Source organism: Periplaneta americana, chromosome 11 (genome assembly GCF_040183065.1).
Source record: "Periplaneta americana isolate PAMFEO1 chromosome 11, P.americana_PAMFEO1_priV1, whole genome shotgun sequence".
Lineage (NCBI taxonomy): Eukaryota > Metazoa > Arthropoda > Insecta > Blattodea > Blattidae > Periplaneta > Periplaneta americana.
The window spans coordinates 34,443,543-34,466,319 of NC_091127.1; the positions used below are offsets into that span (position 1 = coordinate 34,443,543).

Genomic DNA, 22,777 nt, shown 5'->3' on the forward strand with positions numbered 1-22,777 from the left:
CCACCATCACTACTACTGCCAACACTACTACTACTACTACTACTACTACTGTTATTGCCACTACTACTGCCACTACTACTACTATTACTACTACTGTTACTGCTACTACTACTGCTACTACTACAATTACCATCACTACTACTACCAACACTACTACTACTGTTACTGCCACTACTATTGCTGCTACTACTACTACTGCCACTACCACCACTACTATTGCTACTACTACTACTACCGCTACTACTACTACTACTACTACTACTACTACTACTACTCCTCCTATCGCCATCTTTCAGCATCACCATCACCACCACTACTTAATGTGGTAGGCTAGTTAAAATATCGTAGTAATTGTAGAAGTAATAATAGTAGTTCCCTTTTAGTGACATTACAGTTCAATTGATTGTTATGAGAATAATTTTTTGGAATGTCTGCTGTATTTACTAGTGAAATAAAATTCGATTGTGTAATATTTTATCATTGCCATTTGCTTTACAGATAAGAGTAATGATTGAGTAAACATGACTGAATCTATAGTTATGAATGTACAGAAAGAATCATTTATAATCTGAGAGTGAGAAATTCTAAACATTTGCGACGAAACTGATGACTGCACCTCTGGATAGTCACTGACAAACTAAGTGGTCCGCTATTCTTGATACTAGTGACAATTATAAGCCACGCTTGTAGGGTCAAGGGGAATAACGACAAGTTAAGGTCCTGCCATTACAAAAACTGAAATAAACTTTTTACACATTTTACAGAGTTTTATTCTACAAATAAGTTTCCATTAGAAAACTCCTCTGCCTAATATTGTACCGAACAATCACATTAGAATGACAGATACTATTGTGAGTTCATGCACTGCTTCACCATAAAGGTGACTGAGCTTATGCAGGAGGAGGTGTTAACTTATTATGTCAGTGTGTGCTGTTCCTGCTGTTACAGCATTGGAATTTTTTTTAGATGTCTAGTTTTATGTTTTGATCCTTTGGACATTTCTCTGTAGCAGATGCAATAATTTAATCACAGGACTGTGGAGTGTTGAATTTTCCTTTTACTGTGTATGTTGTATGAACTTTGTGTGCAGGAAGGCCTGGATGTGATGAAGACAGAAAGTGAATCCTGGTATACTGACAACATAAAACATGAAAGGAATACCACACATTCATCATTTGGAGAGCCAAAGACAGATCAGAAAGTGAGTAAATCACAAGAAGTAATTATAGCAACTTCACGTTTTAGCTCATCATAGGGAAAAACTTATTTCGGCTTTCTGCATCCAAACCAGTTCTGGAAGAGTCCTGGACTTACTGACCTTAAAGCAGCAGCGAATGTTTAATGGGAAAATGTGGCTTTCCAATACAAACAATTCTAGAATTTAAGTATTCTCCCGCGACATCAATAGACATGAAGCATTCATTTTCTGCTCACGAACTTGCACTAACAGACAACATTTGTAAATTGTTTCTCGAAATTTAGAAAAATTACTGGTTGTGTGTTGTGAGTACAATTAGGTAGAGTACATGCGGTTAAATTGAATGAATTTAAATTTAAATTTGGGGAGTAAAATAATGCTTCAGTTTTTCATCATAACTCTGTAGTTCCATTTCATTTTAATATGTTCCTATGTAGATAGCTAGGGAAATACAATGCAATTCCTAAAGTTTAAAATTTTTATGAGTAATACACAACTAATAATAGTAGGCTAGGTATAAGAGATTTATTAATTTTTAGTAATATGTGAGGGAAGGTCATTTTAGATATGATTTTTAAAGCCTGTTTTTATCTTTACAGCCTATTTTATACACTTACGGCCGTATTGATAGACATTCTTAGCGCGGGCTTTCGGTGGATGATCAGCGAACTAACGTTTTTCGTACTCATAAACGAGTGTCAGCGATATGATATGAAATGAATCCTGTTTAGCACGCTCGTAGCGCGGGCTAGCGAAATGTGTATGAATAGCACCCTAAAAGTCTAATTTTTGCAGCATAAAATATCATAGTTCAAATTGAAGTTCTGTTCTTACTTCTTTTGTTTTTCATAGGAAGTCATAATTTTTTGTTTATATGTTCTTGCATAACCTGTCATCGACTTGATCTGTTTGACTATCTTCCTTATGAGATTTGAAAGCAATAGAAGTTCTGGTTGGTTTCTGGCCAATAGGGAACTAAGTCTAGTGGTAGGGCTGCTCTAGACAGGTGTATTAAGTACCGTGTTTCATAGATCGATCAAGAAAAAAATGGAAGGAAAATTCTCCCTTGATTGTAACAGGCCAAAAGGCCTAATACTTGCAAGGAAGATAATGATATATATGTATTTTCTTCAAACAGGAGGTGCCTTGGGAAGCATTTGCAGTAAAAGAAGAGCCAAAGGAAGAAATTACAGTAGATGATGAGGCTCTGCTGTCCAAGTAAGTGAAAGTACATTTTAATGACAATGTATAAACTTTAATGAATTGTTGTGAATCTGTACTTTTCTTATTTATTTGATATCTGTATGCTGTGATAATACTGTCTTCATTGCTCAGCAGAATAAAAGCTGCATGCATGTTTTTTGTGCACACTACGCACACACACACACATATTCACAAGGAACGTGGATATTTCGGTAACAGTTTTGATGTAATCATAACTTGCTGCGTTCACCCAGCACCCTCAAATGTGACACAGTGATTTCTGAAATCTCTCGTTGAAACAAAACAATATTGTTTCTGAAAATAATTTTCTCACTTCATAGCTGTCGTTACAGAAATGCTGGAATAGTGGGTATTTGCTCTTCGTGAGGTCAGAATTGGTGATTTGCTAGTATTTTCATATATAGGATGGGAAGAAACCTATTATATTACATTAATTGACAGAGGTAATAGATCGAGTCAAATTGAACAACTTTCGTTAAATAAATTTTTTGTTACATCCAATAGTTTTGAGAATACGAAATGCATCGTGTTGTAATGCTGCAAAGAGTACCAGCTCTCGTTGAGGTCATTACTCTGTAGTGAGGGTGAATAACTCCATTCCGTCCGCAAGTCTTGCGAGCAAAGAATGTGAACAAAAGTCTCACCAGATACGTTTGTATCAAATTAATGTAGATTCGTAACACTTAATACATTACTTAACATTACTGTAAATTTAATTTCTTTTCCAAATTAATTTTTAATTTCCTCAGAGATAACTAACTGGAGATTCAGTTACAGAATGTGTATTCGTAACAATGTTATTTTCAGTTTACATCAAATGTAAATAAATCTTTAATAGAAATAGTTTTGTTTTATAAGAATGCTTTACTATTTTCAAATTACGTAAAAGCAAAGAAATCAACAGATACTGTAAATGTGAAGAAAGCTTCGTTGTATTAAATTTTTTATTTTTTATTTTATTGGGTTATTTTACGACGCTGTATCAACATCTAGGTTATTTAGCGTCTGAATGAAATGAAGGTGACAATGCCGGTGAAATGAGTCCGGGGTCCAGCACCGAAAGTTACCCAGCATTTGCTCGTATTGGGTTGAGGGAAAACCCCGGAAAAAACCTCAACCAGGTAACTTACTCTGACCGGAATGTATTAAATTTAGAGTTAAAAAGGTTATAGCATAATAAAGAATATTAAGAGTGAAACAATTTGCGTAATTAATACATTGAATACTTTACATCTTGATCTACAGTAATTTGATTGAAATGTATCTGATGAGCCTTTTGTTTGCATTCTCTTCTCGGGAGTCTTGCAGAGTGAAGTTACTCACCCCCACTGTGAAGCAATGATCTCGAGCAGTACTTGTATTCTTTGCAGCATTGCAACACGTTACATTTCGTATTCTTAAAACTAATGAACTTATCAAAGAACTTTTTTGACAAACATTGTTCGCATTGACTTGATGTATTACCTCTGTGAATTAATGTAATAGAATGTCTTCTGAATTGAAGAGTTCAGAGCCGTAGTGGGCCAAGCACCATATATTAAAACTGGGAAAAACAAGGGTTAAAATGAAGTGATTAGCATAATTCATTGAAACATATGGCAACTAATATAAAGTATGCACATTAAAATTAAACTAGTGGCTTGTGCAGCAAATGCTGCAACTAAGTAAATTAGACGTTCAAATAAAAATTTTTCAGATTTATTTTCAATAAAGAATACCAGACTTTTGAAAGTTATTTTCTTCCATAATAATGAAACATACTCCCTCTGAATTTTTTTTATGCCAAATACTTTTTCTTGAACCTATCCACCTTCAGGTTACGAGTTTCAATGCGAAAAAGCAAGTAACAATGTCAGAACGATCAGTGGGTTTTTCATGTGAGACTAAATAATAGCTACTTCAGGTCATTGTGAATTGTACGCGAAAGTTTAAAAAATGTCACGTTTGCTATGCTTTCGAACAATAAATATAGCATCTTGGTATACCTGCTGCATGGAGAGCTTGAAATGTAGAGTGTAAAATCATTTCATCCTGTTAAGAAATCTTGCTGAAATGATCGGGAGACTACAAAATTTTCTAGGTCCCTTATTTTATCAGTAAGTAATACCTTTTGGTTTTTCCTTAGGAACTGTAATTTTTGTGCTCTCTCGAGTCAATACTGAAGAGAATGACGCATATAGATATCTACACCACATCGCCATTAAGTATATGAAAAAGACCCAACCTCACTTGATTAATAATTATAAAAATATTTAATTTTTAATAACAATATTATTATCTTATGTAAATTTTGTAGTTATATACTACATAGCCGCCATTCAGTAAATTATAGAAATGAAGATCTAATTTAATATATTCTCTACATCTACTTATATAACCCCAAAAGTTTCACTTTCATATAATCAATATAGCATTAATACGTATAATTAATGAAAAATAGTCGCATCATGGCATTAATTATTATAATATTTAATTTCTAATGGTAATAATGTCATCAAAGCATCTCATATTTTGTAGATTTTAATATCCAATACACAGCTGTACTCATAAAATTACACATCGCAGAATCAGACCTGTAAATTATATTTAGTAAGCCTTGAAGTTTTTAATAACCAATTGAATTTGAGCTCTAAATATGTCAGCAATCCTGCAGGTCATGGCCTTCGTGTAATAGTGTATTGTTTATTGTAGGCTAGTGTGTGTTTTGTTTTATTCTGAAATGATGCAATTAGTTCTCAAAACTGACGAAAGATAGATTTTTGGAAAATGTGAAAATTATGTAGAAAAACTAACGCTTCACTGAAAGTTGCTATTTTTCTGAGAAACTTCGGGTTCTAAGCTTCAAGATGAGGGGTCATTTATTAAAATCCGTTCAGGCGTTTTCCCGTAATTTCCATTACCAGTTCAAATTATATATATAGATGATATGTTAATCTTTATTAAACTATGGTATTCACTTCACTTCAATTCTTGCTTTCTCCGTTTTTAATAAATGGTGCTTAGCCCGCTATGACTCTGAACCCTTCAATTAATGTAATAGGTTGTCTTTTACTCTGTATTAGACTACCTATATGCCATGCCCTTCCATGATGTCTTCATTGCCATTCGAATATCGTTCTTCGAACTATTCTTCTTGTGTTGTAAATGTGCAGGCTGATGTTGATATTGATGCATTTCCAACTCTTGTTTTCTACATTACAGTAACGTGGACATTCTAGAAGATGGCTTGAGGTATTCACATTTCACTATGAGGGAAAATGATAATGAAATTGAGAAGGAATTACACTACAGTCCATGTGGCATTCAGTTAAACAGTAGTAATATCATTAGGAATTCTCACATCCACAATGATGAGAAGCCGTTCGAATGTAAAACGTGCGGAATATGTTTCAGCGATCGACATGGTCTCCGTTGGCATGTGCAAATACACACAGGAGAGAAACAGTTCAATTGTGAATATTGTGGTAAAATGTTTACCAATCGGAAAGCCATTATAAACCACATACGCATCCACACAGGAGAGAAGCCTTTCAAATGTACTCATTGTGATTTATCTTTTAGACTCAGACCAAACCTTCTTCGTCATATACGAACGCATACAGGAGAAAAGCGGTTCAAATGTGAATTCTGTGGCAAGTGTTTAAGCCAACGTGGTGGGCTATTGAAACATGTTCGCACACACAAAGGAGAGAAGCCATTTGTTTGTAATTGGTGTGGGTTACGTTTTAATGATCGGTATGGTCTCGTACTCCATGTAAGAATTCATACTGGAGAGAAGCCATTTAGTTGTGAACACTGTGGCAAACAATTTACGAAACGCAGTAATGTTATCTCTCATTTGCGTACACATACTGGGGAGAAGCCTTACCAATGTACTCTGTGTTTTGTACGTTTTAGGGATCAATACGGTCTTCGTCGACACATACCTGTCCACACGGGAGAAAAACCATTTAAATGTGAACATTGTGAGAAGCGTTTTAACAGACAAAGTAACCTCATTAAACACGTACGTACACATAAGAAAGAGAAGGCTGTGTGAAGTATACAGCACAATATGCTAGAAATTAAATGTTGATCGTAAGAATTGGAAGAGATATTTTATCCAGCATAGTAAAGTGGGAGAAACGTTTTTCGGGCTATCAGGCTGTGGTCTGATGGTTGTGTGACCAAATGTTTCGTTCACTGCTGCGGTGAACATCTTCAGTGGTGTAGAGTACTGGTGGGGCTGGTTCTACTGCGCATGCTGATGACAGTCTATGCTGGCTGCATCGTCTATTTATAGTGTGTGAAGGGGGCGTGGCTTGCTGTTGTCTTTGTGGTCCGTCCACACCTGTGGAGTAACGGTCAGCGCGTCTGGCCGCGAAACCAGGTGGCCCGGGTTCGAATCCCGGTCGGGGCAAGTTACCTGGTTGAGGTTTTTCCGGGGTTTTCCCTCAACCCATTACTAGCAAATGCTGGGTAACTTTCGGTGCTAAACCCCGGACTCATTTCATTATCACCTTCATTTCATTCAGACGCTAAATAACCTGAGATGTTGATACAGCGTCGTAAAATAACCCAATAAAATAAACTTTCTGCGGTCCGCACTTGAGATTGTATTACTCGACCAATGGACCATGGCCTGATAGCCCGAAAAACTTTTCTCCTATTGACGCCGGCCATGAAAGTCTACACTCGAATAGTAAAGTAGATTGATACTCAGCAAATGCACTTGAATGTGCTATCTACCTGGCTCTATTCAGTTCGATGTAACCTTTTTGAGAACTCTTATAGTAAGAAAACTTTCAATCTAAACGTTTTAACTGGAAAAATTAAAATTTGCAACGTTGTAACAACAAAAATGCACATTTTTTTTAACAAGTGGAAGAATTGGAATCCTAACCAAAAATGTACCCAGTTTTTAAAATGTAGTTAAATGACATTTTAAGGAAGGAGTGGATGGGCTAATTTATAATTTATTGAACTGGTTAATTGTTGCAACAAAATAACACTTATATTGCGTTTTGAATAATATGTTGAGTCTAAATAAAGGTTAATGTGAAATAGTTAATACACATTTTATTGAAGTCCTAATAAAAATAGTTTTATTACACATGTTCAATGTTTTCATCGAATTTGATACAAGTTCGCACAGTAATTGTATAGTTCTTCATATTTAGATCCTTAAAATAGGAAAGTTTTATTCGATAAAATTATGTTACGATGGTGGAATGATAATTGGAAATATTTTTTCCCCCTCAATTTGTTAATTCAGGTAATAATGATGTAGCTCAGGAAAGTCATTTTAAACAATGTGAAGGTGTATATATGTGTAAGAACGTTGAATGTTGGCCCTGAATAATTTCAAAGTATTTTGTTACACGCAGAAAGTGGACCTAATAAGTGAGAACACATTAAAATAAATACAGCTTACCATGAAATAAGTAAATTAAATAGCGTATAGTACAGTAAGGTCCGAAAGTTTTCTCGCCCCTCCTTGTTGATTTGCATCCATTTTGAACATGTCGCAGCATATGTGTGACAATGGTTGATACTTTACAATCCAGAACATCAGTATAGGCACCATCATTGTCGTGTCACAAAATGATGCGGCACTATGCCCTGTGAGAAATTTTCTGCAGCAAAGGCGGTGTGATTTCCCTGTGGGGAATAATTAAGCAGCATGTCTCGAAACATCTATACCAGACAATTGAAGATTTGAAGCAAACTGTTAAGGGGGCATTCAGGGAAATCGCACTCCCTTTGCTGCGGAAAATTTCACACAGGACATGGTGCCACATCATTTTGTGCCATGACAGTGATGGTGCCCATACTGATGTTCTGGATCACTGAACAAGTTGGAACGTAAAGTATCAACCATTGTCACACATCTGCTATGACTTGTTCAAAATGGATGCACATCAATATACAAACAAGGAGAGGGGGGGGAGTGACAAGACTTTCGGACCTTACTGTGTAATGGTAACAACAAAAAATGATGGGTAAGTGGAATTATTTGGTGCTGTTTGTTGAGATCAAACCAAACAAAAATAATGTCTGTCTGCTACCTTCTGGAAAATACATGTAAAGATTAGAGAGGCTTCCCAGTGGGATGGGTTGACATGTACGGCTTACAACATGGATTCGAATTAAATATGATTAATTGCGATTATTTCCTTTTAATGACTAACATGTACGTATGAATTTGGAGAAAGGATTTTCACTATAGTGCATGAAACCATCCACACCAATGTGAAGATCAATATTAAACTTCTAACATTTTCTGGCCACTGAAAGATGCGTCTGTATTGCCCACCAACTTACGGTTATTTGTGTACATTGGTATATATGTAATAAAAATATATACTGGGCTTTCATTTAAAAACCTCCCAATCTAAATAAGTATTTGTTTCAATTAAATTTAATTCAAACAAAAAGACGTCAATTTAAATGTTGAGGGGAAGTTCAAAAACAGTATTAATTGCATTTTAGGCTTCAGCCTCCATCCCCATTTGAAATTTCAAATGGAATCCCTATTTTATGATATACCTAAATTTGAAAAAGTATTCAAATTATATATATATATATATATATATATATATATATATATATATATATATATTTATTCTCACATCTTCTGTTTGTTACACATGAGGTAGCCACTGACGTGGCTCAGTCGGTTAAGGCGCTTGCCTGCCGGTCTGAAGTTGCGTTCGGGCGCGGGTTCGATCCCTGCTTGGGCTGATTACCTGGTTGGGTTTTTTCCGAGGTTTTCCCCCACCGTAATGTGAATACAAGGTAATCTCTGGCGAATCCTCGGCCTCATCTCGCCAAATATTATCTCGCTATCACCAATCTCATCGACGCTAAATAACCTAGTAGTTGATACAGCGTCGTTAAATAACCAACTAAAAAAAAAAAGTTATACATGAGTGTACACTTTATGCTGTCTTGCATATGCGAATCTGTGACAGGTTAGGTTAGTTTAGGCTTTTGTTATACCTTGCATATGGGAATCTGCAGGATTTTAAAGCACTGGGCAAAGGATAGTGATTTTTTGTTTTGTATCAATACTGGTCACTTCTGAAATCGCTAGAACTGTGCGTTAGGCCAGGATTACAATCGACGTTCGTTTGCATTACGTTACATTGCGGTGAAGTACGTTGAAGTTAGACAAATACAAGCTCCGTGTATTTGATTATGGTCAACGTTAGAATGAACGAACGCATGATGGCGTTGATTCAACATTGCCAAGGACAAGCTTTCACAAACGCAAAGAAACGTAAGTTGAATGTCATCCAATCACGAATCAGAAGCGCTTCATTTATTTTTACCTCTTCTTTCGTTGTAGATGCGCCATATTGCTACTGAAATATTAAATAAAATAATGTTAATTAAAAATTACATAATGCGAGGAACGATCGTTGATTGAATGTCATGTCACATGAATATATTTTCTCTATATGGCATAAAACACATTTTGTTTAAAATTAAACATTATAGGCAGCAAACTTGAAATCATTCATAACACCTAATTCAACAATTGTACTTCGTAGCTTTCCATAGCGTACTGGTCAAGAGGCTGGTCGTGGTGTAGATGGACCCAGGTTCGAGCCTGGGGTAAACTTTTTTATCTTTTAATCCTTTATTTACATTATTTTAGATACGTTATTTTATTTTAACCCGAAATAAAGGGGCTTTTACTACACAATATATTCGTAATTCGCACTAGTCCAGTTATTTAGTAGGGAAGACTGTTGTACCTTCAGCATAGTATAGCTTTGAACATTTTTTTTTTTTTTTTTTTTTTTTTTTTTGCTACTACCCAGAGGACTCAAACTGAAGTAGATTGTAAAGAAAGTCGCTCAGTAGCTTTGGTCGAAATTTCGGCTTGATTTATTGCGAAGTGTGAGTTTTGTGGACGAAACAATTTTTTTTAGTACCAAAAGTAAGCATTTCGTTCATTGATATGTTTTCTAACACAAAACCAAGAAATAAAATCTCAATCAGAGAAGCCTACTCTGGTTTATGATGGGAAATATATTTTAAATATGATTGTCAGTTTTTACAGCCATATTCCCTCCTATATTCCATGTGTCCCAACGTACAAGAGGATATATTCCAAGGTACATTACACATTACATATCCCTTTATTTTATTTTTTCCTCCTTAATAGGTCCGTAAAACACGAAAATACATACAGGAAGTTGTAAAGAAAACTTCAATAATTATTTCAAGCATTTTTCATTTAAAAAATTTCATTTCTCAAAATTAAAAGGAAAAAAAAAAAAAGGTGAAAAGTGTTTCAAGGTACAACAGTCTTCCCTAGTACTTGTGGCATTATTATTATTATTGTTATTATTATTATTATTATTATTATTATTATTATTATTATTATCGTCATTCTATATTATTGTCGTAAAATATTTTTGTAATACCGGTACGCCTATTTTATTTGTCTCATACTATAAAATTCAATGTTTATCATAAACAGCTAAGTGGCTGAGGTGTGCATTTAAATAAATGTGGCCGTCAGAGCGTGATAGTTGTCACGACCGTCGATCAGCCTCTGAACGTTCGGTAGAAATTCAACGTACAGATGAACGCAACGTAACGCAAACGAACGTAATCCCGGCCTTAGTTTTAACAAGTACGTAGATGCCTGCTCTTACGATCGTTGATAAAATAGAATTTCTACGGTTTCTTGGCCTTGTTTGTTCAAGGATAATCTGAGTATAAAGAATTGATAATGCAACAGTTTGTTAGTGAAGTGATATCCGAATTTTAATAAGTGTACATTACTCTTCTAATAATTAGCTCTACTGCATAAGAACTAATCTGAGGAACTAATTATCAAATTGTGCAATGATCAGTGTTGCCAACATATAAATTGTATCCCCGTCAGTATAACCCCTGGAAATCCGTCAAAATTAAAAATAGTAAGACTTAATAAATATATAAAGCAAATTTTAACACAACTTACTTACGAATCCTGATTAAAATAATAATTCGTCAACATCTAACTTGATTACGAGGAAATGTGAAACAGGGGATTCTTAAACATAGTACGGAAGAGGCAGGGCTGTTCAAATAAATAGTAAAATCCCCCAAAAATTAAACGATTAAATATGACCAGCTAAAAATGTCAAAAGACGATGTAAATGGGAATTTTCGCCAGAAAATTCGTTACCCGTCAAAGCCATTTTTTTTCCTATCCGCTACGTTGAAATTCCGTCGGGTTTTTGACGGAATTTTTTGTCGGTATTTCCGTCCAGTTGGCAACGCTGGCAATGATTGTACTTTGAGAGGATCAGGTGTGCAGTGAGACGATGTTTAATGTACTGCTGTCAAGTTGACATGTTCAGTATGAGTTAATGAATGTGCAAGCAATTATTTGTAGACAAACACTCTTAATTGAGAGATAATTGGGTAATTTTACTCAAACCGGTTACTAATTATGTAATTGCTATCAAGATTGGAATTTTCCTTAGTTGGAAGGCATCTAAGACAGGTTAGTAAAAATTGTTGGAATTAGTAGGCCTACTTTGTCTTTTAGATGCAATTTATTGCAATTAATATCTCACCGTCACTATTCAGAAATAATTGCCGGTATGTAGTGTAATGTATGGGTGTAGTTTTTTTTTCATAATATGCTTGTACTGATAACAATAAATTGTTATTGATTGCATTTAGATTCCAGTGTGAGTTTCGTGTCCATTTAATGCATCTTAGATTTGACTTGTGGATTAGATCATGACTTGTTTTTTAAAACTTGTAAAATTTTATCCTTGCGAACCAGTCAGTACTACACTGTCGCACATCTCACGTCTTAAGGTGCTGACCTTTCTAAAACAACATAGGTGTTTCTTTATACCGGTATATCTTAGCAATTTAATATTTCACTTCGTCTTTCAGTGAAATGAATATTTGTGGAAGGAATACCTACAGTTGGAAGCTAGAGAGTTTGAGAGATGAAAGAATGCGATAGGAAAGCATTAAGCGCCGCCCAAGCTTTGACGATGAATCAAAACATAAATGCTATTAATCGTTCGGTAGTTTCCTAGTACCCGGTACTCGTTATATATGTCGTTTTTATGTTTACACAGTGGCTCCTTTCTGAAAAGAATTTTAATAGTTTGTTACTGGATGTGATTCTAGTCATTTTGTAATATATTTTTGAATATGTTCTTAGGTTAGGTTGTAGTTCATTTCCGACAAAAGAAAATATTTTTATCGTTATCTATAATAATGTGTTCTTAGTTTAGTTTAGGTTGTAGTTCATTTCCGACAAAAGAAAATATTTTTATCGTTATCTATAATAATGTATTCTTAGGTTAGGTTAGGTTGTAGTTCATTTCCGACTAAAGAAAATATTTTTATCGTTTTTCTTTTCAGAAAGGAACCACTGTGTAAACACAAAAACGACCTATGTAATGAGTACCGGGTACTAGGAAATTACCAATCGTTCAGATAAATGTTTATCACATCTTGACGATTATTGATGGTTAGTGACAAGGTCGCGCTGTTGCTATAAGTTGAACTGATTAATAGTGTGCAGTGACCACGAGACCTTGGGTCAAGTTTTTATCTCTTCCTGGAGCTGTAACTGATACGTAACCATTTATCCCAGCTTCATGCTTCATCTCCTTTTAGCAAACAGTCTAGTTGACGACAGTATATGGATTAATAAATTGCTTTGTAGGCCTATTGTTGTTCTCAACTGAACATGCATGTCAGTTTCCCACACTAGCATTCTGAAAACTGTTCCTCTGCTGAGCACCGTAGTTGTTCAGGAAGAATCCAGTTCTTTATTAAGTTACAGTAACCTAAGTTTTGATTGAACAATTTAGTAAGCGTAACGAGAAACGAGCTTCCAATCTCCTGTTTGATGTTACCAAAAACCCATTGATGCTCCACATGATGCTCAGTGTACCTTTTCCTTTCGAACTTGGACTCTATTTATACGTTATCAGAGCCTCCAATTACATTGTTTGTAACATACTTGCACACTTTGGCTTACCGTTCTCTGTCCCTTGCCTCAATTGTGACAGTAGGGCCTACATTGTTAGTGCTGGGAAGAGAAATGAAGAAAGTAAACGATCAGTAGATGAAAGGTTCTTCTTACAGATGCTGTTAATGCGAGAAACATATCACCTTAATTGTGCCAAGCTTACCTATGAAGTTTAAGTACTGCAGCTCTCCTCGTCTTTACATCATAACTGTTAGAACCCATATTAATAAGTGGGTATTTCTTTACTGTTGTGTTATTACTTCAAGGTAGAAATGTAGGTCTATTTACATCCTTGGGGATGAGATACAGGCTTACGAGACATAGTAGAAAAATTAGGCTAATGAATCATTTTGGGAAGACGGTGTCATTGGGCTATGTTAGGAAAAAATTATGATCAGTGAGGTGGTTGTTGTTGTTTAGTCAACTGTCCGAAGTCAGGTTTGAACCTTACAAGTGATAGCAACAAGGCACCACTTATGAGGCAACTAGGCCAGGAGATAATGGGGTAGGATTTTCAGTTTCACCTCCCCTCCATTGCATACATCGCCGATTAGCTACATATTACACTAATCAGACATCAGATGCATCACAAACAATTGTTCTTCCTCTGACATATCAAGTGAGATGTACTACGTGATAATGGATGTACATATCAGCCTAGATCATATATGTAACAGATATGTCGGGGTTATAGGCTTTGAGGTTAACAACTTTTGTCAGGTTTACTACGCTGCCATCTAGGTGTTACATAAGGAGTCACGTCATAATACCCATTTGAATTGCATTAGCGACTGTGCTGCCATCTCGTGTTCGTTTACGGTGGATGGGTGGCGATCCTGGCGGTTGTTCTCTTCAAAGTGCTGCCGATTTTAACGTAGCGAGGAGTTATCTGTTACATATATGATCTAGGATATCAGTCAGAACGTCAATCAAAGGCAGTCAGTAAGATTAGGGGTTGATAACACATTTTAGGCAAATCGCATTAGTAGGGCTTGTTAGGAATAACACGCTCATGAGATATGTTAGGGAAGAACATGCAGATTGGGCATTGTAGAATGTATGATGTGTTACGTATGGAGAAAAAAATTTCTGACTCGTGTTAAAAAAAAACGTCCTCTTGATGTGTGCTATGAAAATCAAGTTAGAGTCTGGTCAATTGTGGGATGAGATAGTGATATATGAAGTATAGTAGAAAAATCAGATTAATGAAGAATGTTGGGAAGACTGTGCTAATGAGTTATATTAGGAAAAGATGCGATTAATTAGGTTAGGAGTCTAATGTTGATAAAATATTTTAGGAGAATCGTGCTGGAGGGGCATGTTAGGAAAATCACGCTCATGAGACGTGTTGCCGGAAACCTTGCTGATTGTATGAGAAGTGTGATGTGTCATGTTAGGAGAAAATGCTTCAGGCACATGTAAGAAAAACATGCGCTTATAGATTAGCTCTTTAGCGAACAAACAATCCAATAAACCATCCGTGGGCACTGATACGTCAATTGAATCACTTCCGACTACCCTTTAACTCCCTGCTACACGTTGCCTGGTTGAGACAGTGATATTTGGTCCGATAAGAGTAGGGAGCAAGGTACGCATTGCTCAGTGTATAATGCACAGTCTTCATTGAAACTTGATCATGCTACAGTTCCCACAAGGCGTAAGAACTAGAATAATATTTGCGTTCAGGAAGGATGTAATAGTGCCAGATATGTGACACATAAATCTATAACTAAACTTGTAACAGATTTAAATGTAAGAGGACATTTTAGGCTGCCCGTAAGAATACTGTATTCTAGTCCCAGAATATTAATGGTGTTACCTTGTACGTTGACATGTTTCTTAGAATTGGTGCGTTCTCTGGAACTTAAAGTTTTGAATTTGCATTACATAGCTGCAAGCATTTTGGAGGGACATGAAGGACATGATGATGATAATGAAATATTTTAGATCTGGTATAACAGCATTGTGTAGAGGCAGCTGTGTTTGTTGAAGGAAAATAATATTTCGCCAGGAGGTAGATGTGTTATTACTATGCTTCGAGATTTGGGACCCGATACAATAAGTTTACTGTGCATGTACTATAGGTTGTTGACTCGCTGCAGGTAGTGAAAGGTAGAGATGTGTTGAGGTAACATCGTTGCTATTTAGAGTAGAGTAATGTAGTATGGGGAAACACATAGCCTACATATGTCCATTCTTAAAGTAAATATACATTACACAATGACAATGTCAAAAGAATGTGAAAAGCATTTATTCTCCTGTATTTTATAAGCATTTGTTTTTAATTATACACAGTATTAATGGTGGAAATAAACATGTAGTAATTTTAATTTCTTCATTTATCCTATTGATCGTCTTTAGGAAGTGCAGGTACAGTACCGAATTGCAATGTACTACAAGATACATTCTCAGTGTCTCAAACATAAATCTTTTTCTGTTATCTGCCAAACAAAGTTTGTACTGTGAAAAGCTGCGCTCTACATCACATGACGTGATAGGAGCAAAACGAAAAATACCTAATATCATTGCAGTCTCTAAGAGACTGTCCTTTATTCTCGGGTGACTCTATGTCCACTAATTTGCTGTTTATGTTACACAATGTTCCATATCCGTTATTTTTACATAAAATTGATTTCCGCTTCTGTTTTACTCGTTCATTAACCGGTGTACTTAGTGTCTCATTAATTCTCTGTGTCATTTCCTCAACTAATTTGAGGGCTTCCGACTCTGACTTTCCTAACCATATAATAGTTTCAAACAGTTTGAAAATGAGTTTGTATGAAAACCAAATTATTCGTCAGAACCTTCAAATTCATAGCTTTAATTATTCTGATTGCAGAAGTCGTCACCCAATGTGTTGATTATCTGCACAATTGTACGGGAGTATTTGGCTTAATAAATAGCTGCATTAAGCCATATACCTCATCTAGTAACAATGGGTTCTGGAGGTAGAGGAAGAGTGTGTGCTAGTTTCTTGAATTTCGCAACCCTCTTTGCGTATTTGTTGGCATTCATTTTACAATACCCTCATCCACTGTACGTTTCACCACTATACTCAGTATGCCGTTGTGTGGATTTCCCATTGAACTGCTCTAATGGGTCTGAAGTCTCAAAGCCTGATTATTACTCATTAAGGATTAAATTTTATGTTCGAAATGGAAAAACGGCGTAACGTGCGTTAAGTAGTTATTCCAGGGAATGGCTCAGTTGTATGCTTGTTATAGAAAGCACTCTGCCAATTACCATTTTAATATTAACAAATTACGATGTTTTAGTAAAATAACTCTATTAAAAATAATGTTGTATTTTATTATATAGTAGAATGGCTTGTGAATAAATTGAACCACGAAGTGGAGTATTGTAGCCTATTATGCAGTTTTTGGACAACAAATTCAGGTTAAGTCGTCTGTTTCAGGGAATAGTTCTGAAGAAGGTGGAACATGGATGGTGTGAAAGTGGAGCCTAATGCTGAGGAAGAGCCTGTTCTGATTTCTTTCTGTTCAGTTAAAGTTGAGCCTGAGGTGAGATCTAGTGACCTCTTTGATAATGAATCCTGTTTTACTGTAATCAACATGTGTCACTGAGATATCTATTTAACCAACAGATAGTAGGCCTATACAAGTATGTTTGTAAAGATCTACATTTCATGAATGGAGCTTTGATTTACATAATAACAAGAAAACCCAGCTACTGGTGCGCACACATGTTTTCAACTACTAAGCAATAGAAGTATAAGTAAGCCTACCATAAATGTCTCAAGAAAATACGGGACACCTTTACTATTGCCGTTTTTTATAAGGAAATTAAAGTTAGAAGTTACAGAAAAATGTATTAAGTAAGATTGGAGCAAGGGAGTTAACAATTAAGAAAGAATACTAATGCATTTGAACAATGTTTATTAATGTCAGTTTATTTACGTCACATGACAGACTTTGCATTTATATTTTGGTCTAACAGTACTCTTCATACACAATGCGTTCATGTTTGCTAATTTCGAAATCAAACGTTTCTAACAATACAAATAATGTTCTGGACAATAAGTTCGACACTAATTTATGAAGTAAACATCAGTTAGAGAAATGATTTATTTTTACATTATGAAATAAAGTTAGATAAAAATAGGAGACTTTAGTATCCTGACAAAAATTACAGGAATGCCGAACACGTAGGCCAAAAAAGGGGAATGTCCCATTTTTACGGGATATATGGTAGGTGAGCTTAAGTATAAGATTGCAGTACAAGATACAGTGAAAACAATGCATGGATGTAATATCACTGGAAGATGAGGTGGAAATGCTGTGAAATTAATTCTGTCTATTTTGGTCCATATGTGACTATGATTCTTTTAGTCGTGGATAAGAAGACTCGGACTTAATCATTAAGATAAAAGTATTCAGGATCTTAGGGATACTATAATAATTATTGTTTACATTAAAGCAAGCATCAGCAAGAATGTTATCGTGGTCACTAGCAATAGTGACATCGCAGGGGCAGCGCTGTAAACTGTCTTTGCTTCACCCTCTCCCTTCCATCCAACTCCCCTACAATTCCAGTTCATAAGTGGCGGGTTACCTGCTTAGATTTAGATTGCTTCTTTCTCAAAACCTACAATGTCTGTTCGGAAACATATGTTTATGAAAGAGCGGGAAGAACACTATTTGTTGTGCACATGATGAAAACGTAGATGCCTCATTCGTGCTAAAATTATAATAGGCACTTTAGTACGAATTTTTTACTACAGTTGTATGCATTGAATTGGTGACAAACACATGGTTGTCGTACTGTCGACAAAAACTTAGTAGCTGGGTTTTCTGAAGATGAGATTCATGATATATTATGGCACTGGAATTACTGTGAATTGTTGAATGTTTTAAGTTGTAGCAGATGTCAGATATTTGGAATTTTTATGACTAGGATCAAATGCTACGATTTTTGTTTAATCTACTTAATTTGCATATTGTATAACATTTATGTGCAGGACGTGGAGAAGGCAGAAAGTGAATCCTCGTATTACGACGAATTAAAACATGAAAACAGTGTCGCATACTCACCATTTGGAGGACCACATTTGGGTGAGAAGGTGAGTAAACATAAGAATTTATTGTTGATAACATATCATTTGACAGGACTAGCCAGAAGTGGCAGCTGAATGAACTGTCATGAGGATTACGCATGGGGCATTCTTATAAACAGTCTTGCCATGTAACTCATGTGTGAAACGGTTATGTTATAACAGTGTATAGTTACGCAAATTGTTGAGTTGGAAGTCTTTCACTAGCAGTTGTTCAAGAAAATGAGAGAGAGTTAATAAGCACAAAGGCGAGTAATTTGGGAATCAGCTACGTACTGTCAATTGTTATGTTGGCAACCTTTCTAATATTTACTGCAATTTGACAAGTGACTGTCTCTTAGGTTGAATCCTGTACCATGTGTATATAAATTGTTGTTTGAAACTTTGTTGCTGGGTTACTTGGTAAATGTAGTATGAAGCCTGAAAAAAATTCATAGTGTCATTGCTTTGGAACAGCTTGGTATGCTGCTTACAAAACAGCGATATCACTTCACCTGCAAAACGTTAGTGGCACTAATTATGGCAGAAAAGCAAACAAGGCTGGATTTTTCTTAATACAGCACATGAACTACAGTTGTCACTTATTCTGTAGCAGTTGCTGGAGATATTTTCTGCCTGCGTCTAAACATAGCTGACATCTTAAGAGTTCAAATTTACACGAGAAAGTCTGGCGCTAAGTAATGAGAGATCAGGAGAAGGATTTTCAGTTCTGTTAGCACAAGACGTAACAGTTTGCATTTTCTTGTATAAAATAGATCTACTGTCCGTCCAACAAATAGAGGCAGTAGGATCCATTACCATTTATTTATTTATTTTTTATTTTATTTTAAGATGTGAACATAACAGGCCAACCAATTATAATGTTCACTTATAACTACAATATTATTAAATACAAAAATCACACACACACACACGCGCGTGACAAAGACAATCTAATGATATGAATACGAAAAACATAAAAATATAAAGATATTGTAGAAACAGAGGTTGAAACAACAAAGTCAAAATAAAGTAAATATAAATCTTACACGAGAATTTCCCATAGTTACTTGTTCTATGGAACATTCTTCATATAGATCCCATTGCATTCTGGGAAATATGGTATTATGCACTGGTTTCCTAGTATTGACTAAAAGAGAACTTTACATTTAATGTGAGAAAAAAATATGTCATTGAATTTATAAGACTTTTACTTATTGAAGGGTGTTAGAAACTAATGACTGGTAAATTTGCTAACAGGAGTTTTCTTGGGATAAAGATGCTGTAAAGGATGAACCAAGAGAAGAGGTTACGGTAAAAGATGATGGAATGATTTTGCCTGAGTAAGTAAAAGAGAAAGTTTACTTTTTAGGAATGTGGCATGAAGCTCATTAATGGCTGTAAGTTTGTTTTTTACGTTTTTTGTGCGGAATATGAATTACTGTATGTATCTTTGTAATGACCGCACATACATGTTTAATAATGCTAAATCTAAATATTGGACCTGTCGATTTAATAAATTAATCGAACCGATTAAAATTATCATGCGGTGAAAGAAACATAACTGCTTTGTGAAGTCTGTGCAACTCAAAATCTGTCCACATATATCATTTGGTGCGGTAAACTCTTAAGCTATGATTGACAGATAATTAATGTTAACTGATATTGTTGTCTTTTGCTTTAGATATTGTTGTCTTCTTGCTTTAGAAAGTAATAGTATTGTAAGTACAACTACGCACAAATTCCCCCTTAATGCCTTTTTTCCTTGAAAACGTGGCTTAGGAGACCATTTACTTAAACTATGAAAAGACCATACCTTATATTTATTTTCGGACATCTTTTCCTTTGTCAAAATAATAAGCTGAAAGTTTGCTTTTGAAGAGAGTTAATGATCCGAGCAATGGTATTTCTTGGAACTGAATACTTTTGTTTCATCCACGTGCACCTAACTTTGTACATTAGTTGTTTCTGAAACTGTCAAAGCTCAGTTTTCGAGGGATCTAAATTATCAGTTCACTTTCAAAGATTGTGCGTGATTACTAGTTATATTTAGAGGTCAGTTTGTATATTTGTCGTTAGTTACAGATATGGCATGTGAACTGTTGTGTGGAAAACTTGTTAGAAGTTTTGGATTGAAATGAAGTGATCGTGGAAAGGTGATGAATGGAAAAACAGTATTTTGTAAGAAATACGGAAAATCATTGAGTTATAGCGGAAGCACAAGTATCTCTAATATCATCATAAACATGTTCAAGGTGGGGTCTACGTTCGTTCATCTTCTCAATCGATTCTCTGTTACCGTATCTTAAATGTCGAATAAACTTGCGAAGCATTGTCAACATATTGACGTAGTTGGCTGGAGCAGAGAGGTGTGACTGTAAATAAGTGTAAACTGGAATAGTTATTTATTTTTTTTATTTTTGTGTACACAATGATCACTGACTTCTTAATAGTTATTTGTGATATTTATCAATGAATTAAAATTATTTGTAAAAACATGTGTTCTTCTTTATTGCATACTGAATTATTATAAAATGTTATTCAATGCTTTTGTTAAAACTTAAAAACACTATCAAATCGATTGAATTCGATTAACTGGTTTACTAGTCAACTAAATTCGTTCGGTTAACCAATCAAAATTTTTAGTCTATCCACAGCTGTACTAAATATTGTAAAGTCATTACACCTCTCTGTTGTGTTAATTACTGTTTCTTGAGCATTTTTACAATGATTTCGCAAATGCTGGTTAACTTTCGGTGCTGGACCCTGGACTCGTTTCACTGGCATTATCACCTTCATTTCATTCAGACGCTAAATAACCTAGATGTTGATACAGCGTCGTAAAATAACCCAATAAAATATGCAATGATTTCCACTACTGTGATCGGTACAGTGAGTAATTTCAGGTATGCTTACATTTCCTTATAATTTCTTCATAAACTATTCTATAGTCAATTTCATGAATATTTTATATCTCATGTGTAATTTTCATAACTTACGTTATGTAAGGAGATTTTGATAGTTGATGTGGAGCTAAATGAGATTTATTACATAATATGTCTAACACATAGCACTGTTTACATTAGCTGTTATAGCTCTGGATTGAAGAATTTAAAAAAATCATATCTCGAAAATTAGGTCCTTTCCGGATGTAGAAATTTATAGGGAGGTTTCTTATTTCAAAAAGAACAATAGTGAAAATCCATTATCACTTGGTGAGCCTTCCTAGTGAGTATAATTTAACAGTAACAGTAGTAAACATTTAACAATAGACATATAACTCATGCAGACTGGTAAGTTAAGTTTTGCTACACTTTCTCCGAGATCATGTTGCATTTCATTGCTAGCAGATGCCATTTTGTGCGAGATATCCCACTGGATTAATTAATGTTCTCTTCTTCTTGTATGTGTGAGCATTAAATTTGCTACCCCTCTGACCAGTGAAGCTACCTTTTGTTTCGTCAGTTATAAAGTTGAAAACCAGTATGGTAATGATACCACTATCATGGGGGTTTATGAAAATATTTAGTATTGCTTGTACTTTCTTTCCAAGAGTCTTCGATTAGTAATGATTCAGCGTATACAATACGAGATAGTTTGCTTTCTCATTCCACACCTGTGGAGTAACGGTTAATGTGTCTGGCTGCGAAACCAGGTGGTCCGGCTTCGAATCCCGGTCGGGGCAAGTTACCTGGTTGAGGTTTATTCCAGGGTTTTCCCTCAACCCAATTTGAGCAAATGCTGGGTAACTTTTGTGCTGGACCACAGACTCATTTCACCGGCATATCACCATCTCATTCTGACGCTAAATAACCTGAGATGTTAATACAGCATCATAAAATAACCTCCTTTCAAGTTTGTCTTTTCTTGTAATAATCATCAGGAATAATATCGAATTGTTGAATTGAATAAGTCTAATTGCATGGTACGAAAGGTGGGACAAGCTGACACACATTTAGGCCACTGATATGAGCCCATTGTTCTATCTACAAATTTTGACATGGTGAGAAATCGCCGGAAAATTTTGATTTGGGTCCTCTATTGGGGACAGGGTTCTTTAACGTGCTTAAAATCTGTGTCAATAATGAGAGGTTGATTGTTGAAAGCTATGAAAATTGGTAAGACACAGGAATAACATGTACACTGAAAAACCATATTGAAAGTTTTCAGTGGAGAAATAGTCCGCATGCGACCACTGGAATTTAAAGATGTCACAAACATGTGTCAGAGTTTTTTTGCTTCCAAATTCAAGGATTGGTATCAGAAACAAAATTGGATACTGATAGAGATGGGTGAAAGATGAATAATGTTATTT

General features: G+C 35.3%; 1 protein-coding gene across 15 annotated transcripts in view; it reads left to right on the forward strand.

Moving 5' to 3' along the window:
• Positions 1-22,777, forward strand: part of LOC138708921 (zinc finger protein 501-like) — a 94,353-nt gene that overhangs the window by 9,932 nt on the left and 61,644 nt on the right. For 7 of the 15 annotated variants that reach the window (XM_069839279.1, XM_069839278.1, XM_069839280.1 and 4 more), the window contains exons 3-7: positions 1,091-1,201; positions 2,337-2,416; positions 16,828-16,933; positions 18,391-18,492; positions 19,723-19,805. In XM_069839279.1, the coding sequence (XP_069695380.1) occupies positions 16,853-16,933; positions 18,391-18,492; positions 19,723-19,805 (266 nt within the window). In that variant the 5' untranslated portion in view covers positions 1,091-1,201; positions 2,337-2,416; positions 16,828-16,852. Of the gene's footprint in view, positions 1-1,090; positions 1,202-2,336; positions 2,417-5,623; positions 7,454-11,095; positions 11,913-16,827; positions 16,934-18,390; positions 18,493-19,722; positions 19,806-22,777 lie in introns of those variants that run through there. The other 8 variants (XM_069839274.1, XM_069839269.1, XM_069839271.1 and 5 more) reach the window with 2 other exon arrangements.